The sequence below is a fragment of the Haemaphysalis longicornis genome, unplaced genomic scaffold (genome assembly GCF_048455015.1).
Source record: "Haemaphysalis longicornis isolate Haplotype H1 unplaced genomic scaffold, Haemaphysalis longicornis Haplotype H1 scaffold_1, whole genome shotgun sequence".
In the NCBI taxonomy this organism is placed as follows: Eukaryota; Metazoa; Arthropoda; class Arachnida; order Ixodida; family Ixodidae; genus Haemaphysalis; species Haemaphysalis longicornis.
The window spans coordinates 373,367,606-373,379,100 of record NW_027526203.1 but is presented as its reverse complement, the minus strand read 5'-3'; the positions used below and the strand labels follow the sequence as shown (position 1 = coordinate 373,379,100).

Genomic DNA, 11,495 nt, shown 5'->3' with positions numbered 1-11,495 from the left:
AACGGAAGCAGCTGTACAGGCCTAAATAAATACAAATATGAAAACGCACTTTTAGCGTAATAAACATGAATAATGCATACTACAGAGACATAACTTAAGAGAGATACACGAGTTGCTTTCGTAACAAAATTAAAATAAAAGGACCGTGCAACCACTTGGCTTTTGCAAAGGAAACAAAAATACCGTGAACACATACACGAAACAACCTAAAATTACGAGAACGCCTTAGACATCACGCAGAAAATATATTTTCATTTTCCGCTAAAAAGTGGCTACCGAAGAAGTGTGCTCAATCATGTCACACAATACAGGGTGACTGTTCAGGAGATTAGTAATTTCCCATTTAAGTGCTTGAGTGCCATAATTCCTTCTAGTTCGTATCTTTATAAAGTTCTTATAAACGTTTCGAGTTTATAAAGTTCTTTATAAAGTTAACAGGGGGACCTCCGCAGCTAGGCTTGTAGAATCGGTAGTGTCCCCTGGCCTAACGTTGCTAGAATAACAGCCTGGCTAGATTAGTTCCGCTACCTTTATTGTCACTGGAACGTGATTTGGCAACCCTGGTTCAGTATTCAGCTGAGACCTTCCACATCAGCAGAGGCCTTCACCGTGCAGCGGACATAAGCTGGTGAAAAGACGAGGGAAAGTAACTGCACAAGTTCTTACTTTGTACACCACTAATTTATAGAAACGTTAAGTAAAGTTCGAAGAACGTTTTTGTTGCTTTGCATAATATTTATTTTAAAAATGAGGGCCGGTAAGTGAATACAAAATCTACGCACGACTTATCTCATGTACCGAATTACATATCACGTACCTTCGTTTAGAGGGTCCCTTAACTGGGGTGGTAAGCTGGAAGTTAGTTGCGTAGCACCTTGACTACAGCTGTAAAGGAGATACATAGAGCAAATAAGCAAGACGATCGGTGACTCACAGCTGGACTATTATGTTTAAATGACTTTTTTTCGCATTTCGTCTCAACAAAAATAAAGTGTAAGGAACAAATACGTCCACAATGAAAGATTTATTTTTCCCCATTACACTGATAATACACTCGTGGCGCATTAGCTGAAGAACGGCTCTTCTTTGCTTGTTTTCTTTGTGTGTTGCGCGAAGAGTGATTCCTTCGTTTCTTTCAAAGTGGTTCCTTCTAAATAAATACTTTGGAGTCCCGTTACAGAAACTTCAAGTGTATCCGTTAATTAACCTTTAAAATTGAATGTGTGAACCGTACTATTGTTAACAAAGTAGTTTAATACCTTAAAGTACTACAAATTTTCGGTGAGGCAGCACATACCGCAACATTATAAAGGCATACGGCCTCCTACTTTAGACCTTCATTTCGCATTATAATCAGATTTATATGCCTCACTATGCTCCCAAACCGATCGTTGTATTACGAACAAAGCCGTTTTTTTGCCGCACTGCGGCATGAAAAACTTGATATGTTGCTGGGTTCGCTGGTTGCAGGGAACGAGGTTGAACATTACAACTATAACTGTTTCAACAGCAGAGCTGTTTAGGCCGACACAACTCCGTCCGGCGCAGGAAGAAAACCCCGAGCGCATGTGAGCGCGTGCCTCGAGGCGACCGCCCGGAGTCGTTGTTGCTGTTGTTGTTGTTGTTCCTTTTCGAGTGGCACATACCCGCGTGGGGGATTGGCCAAGAAACGGGGTGGCTTTTTGGGGCTAAATCGCCCACCTCATGGCCCTATATAATCAGCCTGTAGGAATTGGGGAAACGGTTACCGAATTATATAATAAGTCTAAAGAATGAATCAGTGAATGATGTCATTTTTGGGAGAAAAGGCTAAAAAATTTTGACCGAGTTAGCAGGACATGCGTCTGGTCTCAGATATGTACGCGTGAATGGCCGCAATAATCCCTCTATGACAAAACCCCAGGGATGTGGCCCCGAACGAAAGAAGCACCGGCATCGACAGAGGAAGGCCAATACGTTGAATTGGTGCGGCTAGATACCGTTTCCGAATGAAAGAAAAACCGCGGCAGTACAGGAAAAAGTGTTCGATTGTTTCAACTTCACCGCAAGCAGCACAAAGACCGGAGGAGGTGAGACCAGCACGATGCAAATAAAAATTAAGCTGCGGTATTCTGCATCTGATACTGGTTAAACTGACCTCACACTGGCGGGACTCGCAAAATCTCGCATTCCAAGTGTGAGCAAGATGGGCATAGTCATCCAAGCCTGTGATAGTACCTTCCTGTGTCATCCCTAGTCGTAGAAATCTGCGGAACCTTGCGCGCGCCAGGAGAAATGGGGTAGGGCTGAGGTCCACCGTAGGGCCATCTAAAGCTGAACCGGCCAAAGAGTCAGCATTTCATTGAGCCATAGGCCCCTGTGCCCTGGGACCCAGATGAGCCGGATGTCGCGTAAATGGGGAGGCACAAGGCGGCTGAAGGTATGGATAAGTAATGAATTTTTTGGAGATGTTAGCGCGGTACAAACCGACAGGGAATCAGAAATAATAGCAACATTTAAATATTGTGGAGGTAATTTTTTTAAAGGCCATAACTATTGCAAAAAACTCAGCTTCGAATATAGGAGTAAAATAAGGTAAACGATAAGAAAGTGACCAATTAAGTTGTGGGCTGAAAATTCCCACGCCCGCCCTCTCCGCACGTTGCGATGCATCCGTTGCCACTACCACATGTGAGCGCAAGTTCCCCAGATGCTCATCCAGCAAACCGATTAGTATCCGTGTGGATAGCAGTTTGGCGTTATGGAGGAATACGTTATCGAGGGACAGAGGAGCAGGTACGACTTCAGGTAACATCGGAAGAATTTCCGGAAGACTGATGTTGAGCGGTGAAAGCAAGCTTTGGGCTACAGGCTTTCGCGTGGGCTTCCGCCGCATGAGGAGCTTCCTCCTTCGTCGTCGTCGTCGTGTAGCGACCGGCGCGCCATGGGTCCGCCGCGCCGAAGACAATGTCGACAAATCTGTCAAGCCACCCCTTCACAATCCACACGTGGAGACGGCCAGGAGCTCTACCGAGGCGAGGATGCGCTACAAGAGTAATTGTCGTACGCGGATACGCCGTCGGAAGACGACGACGAAAGGGATGGCGACGACGGCTACTGAATGAAACACTGTACCCACTTTAATGGTTTTTGCTTTACAGTGCCGTACAAAACGGCTTTGCCCTGCTGGGGTACGGTTGCTCCCACTCTCGTGGGATCCGCTGTCAGTGTGGAGAGAACCTAGGTCGACCACCAGCTCTGCCGTTTATTCAGACTTGCACCGCTAGTGCGTGCTGCGTCAATTTTATTTATTTAATTTACATTTTCATACGCTTAACACATGCCGCTAAGCAAATTCTTGCCGCCTGCGTGAGACCCTGGGATCCTAGCCATATACAGCTTCGCTGTAAAAACTACGAAATTCTGCGTATGAGTCCCTTTTGCTATTGTTGTTCGAGGAGAGAATTTTTTTCACGAATAATAACTTTCTAAAGCTTTAGACTGGTAGCAGCTTTAGCTCTCGAGTTTATGTGCATGCGAAGCTACAGGAAAGACCACTGGACCAAATTCAGAAACATGTATGCCCTGAAAACGAATGCTGCTATATCATCATCATCATCATCACCAGCCTATCTACGCCCACTGCAGGGCAAAGGCCTCTCCCATTATTCTCCAATTACCTCGGTCCTGTGCCAACTGTGACCAATTTATCCCCGCAAACTTCTTGATCTCATCTGCCCATCTAACTTTCTGCCGCCCCCTGCAACGCTTGCCTTCTCTAGGGATCCACTCTGTTACCCTTAATGACCAGCAGTTATCTTGCCTTCGCATTACATGCCCTGCCCCCGTCCATTTCTTCTTCTTAATTTCTACTAATATGTCTTTAACACCAGTTTGCTCCCTGACCCACTCCGCTCTCTTCTTGTCCCTTAATGTTACACCTATCATTTTCCGCTCCATTGCCCGCTGAGTCGTTCTCAATTTAAGTTGAACCCTCTTAGTGAGCCTCCAAGTTTCTGCCCCGTAGGTGAGTACCGGTAAGATGCAGCTGTCATACACTTTCTTCTTCAGCGACAATGGTAGGCTGCTATTCATTATCTGAGAATGTCTGCCATATGCACCCCACCCCATTCTGATCCTTCTAATTATCTCTGCCTCATGGTTGGGATCTGGGGTCACAACTTGGCCTAAGTAGATATATTCTCTTACCACTTCCACTGCCTCACCACCTATCTCAAACCGCTGTGCTGCTATATGGCCGGACCAAACCGCTCTGCTGCTATACGGCCGGACCTAAATACTCGCGAAATGCTGACGCCCACGTCCAGATACATGTCATCTTTAGGGGGGTATTTGATTAGTTTGAAGAACAAAAGTATCCAGAAATATTGCCACGAATGCAAGAATAGAATGCCGGACCCACTTCATCTCAACAAGTTAAGCCATGACGCCGTCCAATCGTTCCAGGCGGTGCTATACTCAATTGTACAACTCAGAACACTGACATTATTGGATATGTAAATATAAAAAAAATCGCTTTGCATCGATTCCTCCATATGTGTGAGATCCGCCAATTGTTTTTCTTTTTCTCACGAAGCACTAGGGCTTCCCCCGACGACTTCCATTCCCACATTTCTACAGATGGGAATTCATAACATTTGGGACGAACTTCGAGAGGCCACTCATCTCAACCAGATTAAACAGCTCAAGCTCATACACACTGTCTGTCACCTCCTCCGTAGCCCCGGCTACCAACTTTCTGACATCCAACCTCCCCCCCCCTTAACGCAACCTCGTGGAACAACGCAGTTGCATCTCCGTCACCCCTATCTCCAATAATATGCACCCCGTTCATAACCAGGATCGCCGGAAAGCACGCATCCAAATTCTTCGCAAGATGCGTAGAGTCAAGCCCCGAGACATCCGCTACATATGACACTAAAATATGACACATGACACTAAAACAGCCTTCGTTATTACAACCGTAGGCCACAAAAGAATTCAATTGACTTCCGCAACAGTAACTGGCAACGACTCCACAACTGCAGAACAAATAGCAATTGATAGCCCTCGCAGCCACTGCATCTCGAGATATTATCATCGTAGTCACAGATTCACGAGCTGCTTGTCGCCATTCCGCCGCCGCTAACATTGCTTTCTTAGCCCTCAGCATCCTATAGTCTATCCGCTACCCCCCTTACCTCTAGATTTTCTGGACCCCGGTGCATGCGTCTCTAGAGGGGAATGAGGCGGCTCATGCTTCCGCCCGAGCGCATATTTACCGGGCGTCCCCCTCAAATACTCCAACGTCACCGTCGGAACAGTACCATATACGTCCGAAGTATCTTTAAAAAATCTTGCGGGTACGTCCGACGTATCTATAAGAAATCTTGCGGATACGTCCGACGTATCTTTAAGAAATTTTGCGGGTACGTCCGATGTATTTTTAAGAAATGCTGCGGGTACGTCCGACGTACCTTTAGACACAGCACCTTTAGACACAGCGTTACAAAAAAGGTTCTTTCTAGCAATGCATATGTGTAAAAAGACGAAGACGACTTTAGGGAAACTCGATATATAAATTGGGTTCCGTAGTGAACTTTGTGCAGTGAGCTTTCCATAATAGTGAGCTTTGTGGAATAAGCTCCGTATTTCTACCTTGTTTCTTAACAGCAGAGCTGTTTAGGCCGACACAAATCCATTCGGCGTCGACTGAAAAGCCCGAGCGCAAGTGAGCGCGTGCCTCGCGGCGACCGCCCGGCGTCGTCCAGGCTTTCGCATGGGCTTACGCCCCATGAGGAGCTCCCGCCTCTGTCGTCTTCGTCGCGTAGCGACCGGCGTGCCACACGGGTCCCCCGCACCGAAGACGATTACGACGAGTCTGTCAAGCCATACGTTCACAACCCACACGTGCAGACGGCCACCGGACCAGGTGACCAAGAAATGGAGGTCTACCATGCGAGGACGCACTACAAGAGGATTTCCCCTTCGCGGCTGTGCCGTCGGAAGACGACAATGAAATCGATGACGACGATGGCTACTGAATAAAACACTGTACATACTTAAATGGTCTTTGCTTTACAGTGCCGTCCAAAACAGCTTTGCACTGCTGGGGTCTGGCTGCTCCCTTCCTCCTGGGATCCTCTGTCAGTGTGGGGAGAAGCTAGGTCGACCCCCAGCTCTGATGTTTCTCCAGCCTTGCTCGACTAGTGCACACGGCGCCATTTTTTGTTTTATTAGTTTCTCTCTGTTTTTCCTCTTCAGTTGTAGCTCATCTGCAAGAAAGCTCGACATTTTGCCTTTCTCGTGGCGTTTCGGAAAAAAACCAGTTACGTACCTTTACTTCATTTGTCCCTGTGTGTCTGTGTTGAGCTACAGCGGTGAGGCGCTTTCAGCCCATTTTGCTGGGCCTCACAAGTAACACTCAGACGACTGGTTTGGAAGCAGACGTATATACAGATTTTATTATTAATAAACATATTAAACCTAGGGGTTGAGCTCGATGAGGTTATGTACAGATGAGGTTCAGTTTCTCCTGCAAAACAAAAAAAGAAGACAGGAATCAGAAAAATGAGACAAAATGAACACACACTTCTGTTTCTGGCGCGTTAAATGTGGCTTCTAATCGCAATCTCAACCTGAGAAAACAAAATCTTCTGTCCGTTGTAGTTTTACTTCAATCTACCATAGGCGTTTTATTCATTTCATTTTGCTATTTAGCCGCACATGGCGTTTCTTGAGATTTCTATAACTTCTTAACGAATGGGAATGACGTTATCTACTATTACTACGCTGACTTGTGTCAACATCACTATTAGTCCTCGCTCTGGAGATAGAAAGGCATCATTATTCATCTTACCGCAACCGTTGAGTATGACCAGGATGACGTCGCCAGCACGCACACCATTCACCAGAAACCGTGGTAGCCACCGTAGTGACCGTGCCCATATCCGCCGTAGCCATGACCATAACCGCCCCCGTATCCACCGTGGCCGAAACCATGTCCGTAGCCGCCCCCGTATCCACCGTGGCCGAAGCCGTGTCCGTAGCCGCCGTGCCCAAGGCCAATGCCGATACCGTGACCTCCGAAGCCAATGCTGATGCCCTTGCCAAGTCCGTGTCCGTACCCGTGACCATGTCCGTATCCGTGTCCGTGTCCGTGTCCGTAGCCAAAATGCGGGTGACCGACCTTGACCTGGTGGGCGACCTTGTACGTGAGCACTGGCCGAATGCCAATGCCGACAGTCTTGACTGGCACCTTGACAAACTTGACCACTTTCTTGGGCACGTAACCTGCAGTCGTAAATTATGGGTGTTACATCGCCCCGCAAAAGCTACCAGCGTCGCTGTACACACGTGAGCTGCATTGCTCCATTCTCAAGTTAGCGCGAAATTCGAAATCCCTTCCTGGTACTGGTCTTGCAGTTATCAGTTGATAACCCCCGGAATGCCAGAGTTTATAAAAATGAAGGTTAACTGTGTCCACTATTTATACCACCACCCTCAACTAATTATGGCAGGGCACACATACGAGCTTATACATGTGCCGTGCACCTCTCAGAATGCTGAAGGTCAATGTTTCATATTTCGCGCACTGGGAAAGTTTAACAATGAGGAGTCGAGAGACACGTGGTATTTTGATTGATTGTAGGGTTTAACGTGCCGACGCGACGCAGGCGATGAGGCGCGCCGTAGTGGAGGGCTCCGGATTAATTTTGACCACCTGGGGATCTTTAACGTGCGCCGAAATGTCGCACGCACAAGCATTTTTGCTTTTCGCCTCCATCAGAAAAGCGGTCGCCGCGGCCGGGAATCGAACCCGCGTCCTCGTGCTCAGCAGCACAATGCCTTAGCCACTGAGCCACCGCGGCGGGTGGCACATGATATTTTACGTCAGGACAACATGACACGCATGTCCCGCCTGGACGATCCAGTGCTAGAGCAATATTTTCGCTGCTCACTGCTCGCCTCGAGAAAGCCCTTTCGATGTTGCACAGTACAGTTTCTAGTACGTATTTTGTTGCGAATCATTGGCGAGTAAAAGCCGCAAATATGGGGAAATATAAGCTCCCTTAATTAATATAAAATTAAAACGCACTACATTTAGTATTGGAAGCGAAGCACTTGCCTACTGGAACTAACCAAACATCTGCCCGAGGCTGGTTAATATTATGTGTACGTGAGACAACTTAGCTTACTCCTTGTTTGAACCCGCAGGTACATGTTCTGTTCACACGAATGTAAAGATGTGCTAGTTTCGATTCACTAAATCCAATACGCTTCGCCATGGGCCGCGTTTTCATTTGCGAAGTTGATGTATTGTGACATTTTACGCGTCCATTCTCTGGCGTTACACTTTTGACCTAATCTTATTCATTTATTCCACTTTCTGAGCCACCGAAATGCGCAAGATCTTCTAAAGCCCAGGCGGGGAAAAGCGGTCCCTTTTTAAATGCCCTCCGGGTTTATCGAGGCGTGCTCGACCAATACTCACCAATGGACACGTACGGCTTCTTCACGTATCCCACTTTGACAATGGGCACCCCGTGGCCCCCGTAGCCTCCCCCGCCGCCCCCGTAGCCGCCACCATGACCGGCGTTGACAGCGCTTAGCGCGTGTAACGCGTTGATGTCGTAGCCACCGTGCACCTCAGTGGTCATGGTCGCAGCTAGCGCGGCCAAGACGAACACCTGCGAAATAGAAGCGACCACGTCAGGCACCGTCACGCACCATGGCTTTGGATGGTGAGCAAGTGACGCTTTTCGCAAGAAAACGTTCAGTCGGAAATGTTGTAGCCTTGACCTGGACTCTCCGCTTCCCATAAAAACTTTGCTACAAGGCAAGTGCACGTTCATCTGAGGGCAGGCTTTCCCTGAACAATACTTTCTTAAGGGAGACCTTCAAACCTTGGATGCAAATCACACCATCTTTGTCATCAGCATGCTGTTCCCGCACGGAACCTCGATTTGTTTTCAAGTGATTTTGTAAAATGATTGTGCTGCCATTTATGCAGATCATAAACACAGAAATATGCGTGACGTGTAGGCCGTGGGGCAACCTGTCCACATCTTGGCTTCAAAAGTAATAAAAAGGATTTGTCAGCGGCCAAAACATTGTATGACAATTAGCCCGATGGATTCATTCCGGAAATTGACCTCGAATACCTGGCTGACACTCCTTGGTTAGATAAATTTGTTGTTCGCATCAGTGAAACTGATTGTGCATGTGAGGACGAGTTGATTTAAAGTTGTGCTTGAGTTGTTTATAATAAAGCAATTGGAGTAAGAAGGACTTCATTATTGTAGCGTCGAGAATAGACGCCATTTGTCTCTCAGGAAAATCAGCGCTAGGACAGATATCCTTTTTTTGTGTGTCGTCTGTTCTGACGGCATACGAAGAAAGGTAGTTTGCCCTGTCATTGAGTTCTCCTCAAGACGATTTTTCGAGTAGCTCAGCTCCTCATTCTGCTCCGCCATTGACTATCGTAATTAGTGCTAGATTGTACGTATTGAGCGTAAACGACTTTGAATATTTGCTCACATATATATTTATATATTTTCTCTGTAGTGGGCAGCGGGAGGAGCGTTGACCAAGCGCTGTTTAAATGGCGTAATTATTGTTGCTCTTTGCATGACAACCCCGTTTCAGTCTGCCAAAAACAGAACGCTTGCTGTAATACTGAACATAAAATTAATCAGCTCAATACTGTACTAAAAACCTAATTAATGCGGCATTTTTTTGTTACCGAATAATACGAGCTAAGTGTTATCACTTTTAGAGTTTTTGCCGTAACTGCGCCCCTCCCCCTACCCCCTACCCTATAAAAATATGTTGGTGAAATAAAACAACGCCAGTTAAGTACCTCATAAATTATTCGGTTAACATGGACAATTAATGATGAACTTGTAACGTAATTAGAATTGGGATTGTAAGCACGTAGTTTTCTGCGCTATACAATGAAAATGCAGTCTTTTGACCCCGTCATACTGCAGATAGTTTCAGGGATATTTGCGAATGGTTCGCATTTTGCAAAGTCAGTGAGAATTTCGATTGCGCCCTACCATACTGCTCCCTGAGTCATTAAAATACCTGTACACACCCAACAGCGTTCTTACGTTGACTGCATTGCTCTGTGTGGCCCTTAATTCCTCCTATAGGGCTTCAGCTTCAGTTTTGACCATTCAACCGTGGCAATAAAACAAAATAACAAAAGAATGAGCATCACTGGTTTAGTTAATTAACTGACGTGTAATTTGAATATTTGAGCGTTTTTGTCACGGTGCCTCATCAAACGCTTCAGATTAGAAAAAAAGTTATGTTCTGGCATCCGGAAGGGATTATTACAGCTATGATTCCCTCATAGTGCCTAGTCAGTCAATACGTAAGCACCTAGGCTTAATTGAGTTGCAAGTATAGTTGCGTGCAGCGACTGCTAAGCTCTCCCGAGGAACGAAGAACTTGCCAGTCACAGTCCATCAAGAAACCTCACTTCTTTAGCTTGCTTTAGGATACGAGAGTTACTCAGCCCACGATGAGCGTATTAGCGCCCTAAAAAAAATGCCTGACCGCTGGTCGTCCTTTTTCTAACACCGATTCGAACAGCCCGGAAAAAAAGAAAGGACCAAAGACTAGGAAAACGAAGAAACACAAACGGGCGCTGTGTTCCTAGTCTTTCGCCTCGTTTATTTTTTTCGCGCTGTTCGAATCTGCTTCAAGAGAATGAACCAACTACTTCGCCTCAGTGGGCCGTCTTTATGGCGTTAGGGGAAAGTCGACTTCCAGGGAAACTACTGCGCACCTAATCCCAGTTTAGAATTCTTCTTTTCCTCGAGCTTTCGCGTTTGCCCGAATGACCTAGTCTATCGCCGGGCAAGATCTCATCTGCCGAACCCCGTTTCGCTTTTCAGTGCGCCTGAACACGTATTTAGACGCCTATTCCACCGAAATTTGTGCCTAAATAATAATTTTTAGTCCGAAGTTGAACTGCTACACGACGCCAAGCCGCCGGAGGAGACCATCATCAGAGCCGTGGGCGAGGCAGCTGCTGAGGAAGGCAGAGCCGGAGCCGTGACTTTGAATCGGACCCTTGGGCAGCGGCGCGCGCAGCACGGAGCTATGGACGAGCCGAGGAGGCAGCACGAGGCGAGGTGTCGCCGGCGGTACGCGGTCACTTACGATCGTCTTCATGGCTACAATCCCTGAGGTGCTGGGCTGGAAACCACTGAGTGCGTTGCTCGTTTCGGCTCACAGTGCCTGTCTGGTGGCCTTGCAGGGTTTTATACCAGAGGTGGCGAGAACGAAGCGGCGGAGGAGGAGCTTATCGGCCAGCACGTCGCGATCTCTGGGGCGAGAAGGAAGGCGGCGCCCCTGAATGAGCGCGTCCATTTCGAAGCTTGATAAAAATAGTCGGTCAAGTCCACCGGGCGGCCGCAGAAGCCCATGGCGTTTCCGTGAGTGGAAGGTGTGCTTGATCTACATTGGAGCGGGAAATCTGTAAACTTGCTCCTTTTCGGCGA

The 11,495-nt window shown here is 47.2% G+C and overlaps 1 protein-coding gene across 2 annotated transcripts; it reads right to left on the bottom strand.

The window, feature by feature from the left end:
- Window positions 1–6,414: 6,414 nt before the first annotated feature.
- LOC144155101 (uncharacterized) lies at window positions 6,415–11,301 on the bottom strand. 2 transcript variants are annotated; one of them, XM_077686353.1, is made up of 4 exons: window positions 11,155–11,300; window positions 8,474–8,669; window positions 6,839–7,272; window positions 6,415–6,514 (listed from the first exon to the last, which is right to left on the bottom strand). In XM_077686353.1, exons 1-3 carry the CDS (start codon window positions 11,164–11,166, stop codon window positions 6,887–6,889), a joined length of 594 nt encoding a protein of 197 aa, XP_077542479.1. In that variant the 5' UTR covers window positions 11,167–11,300; the 3' UTR covers window positions 6,415–6,514; window positions 6,839–6,886. The 2 variants fall into 2 exon arrangements, with proteins under 2 accessions (XP_077542479.1, XP_077542480.1); XM_077686354.1 differs by lacking the exon at window positions 6,415–6,514 and having other exon boundaries at window positions 6,838–7,272; window positions 11,155–11,301.
- Between the last annotated feature and the right edge of the window lie 194 nt (window positions 11,302–11,495).

Coding starts and splice junctions, on each gene's coding strand:
- LOC144155101 (XM_077686354.1), bottom strand. Junction 7,273..8,473: donor GAAGCCGTACGTGTCCATTG/GTGAGTATTGGT, acceptor TTACGACTGCAG/GTTACGTGCCCAAGAAAGTG.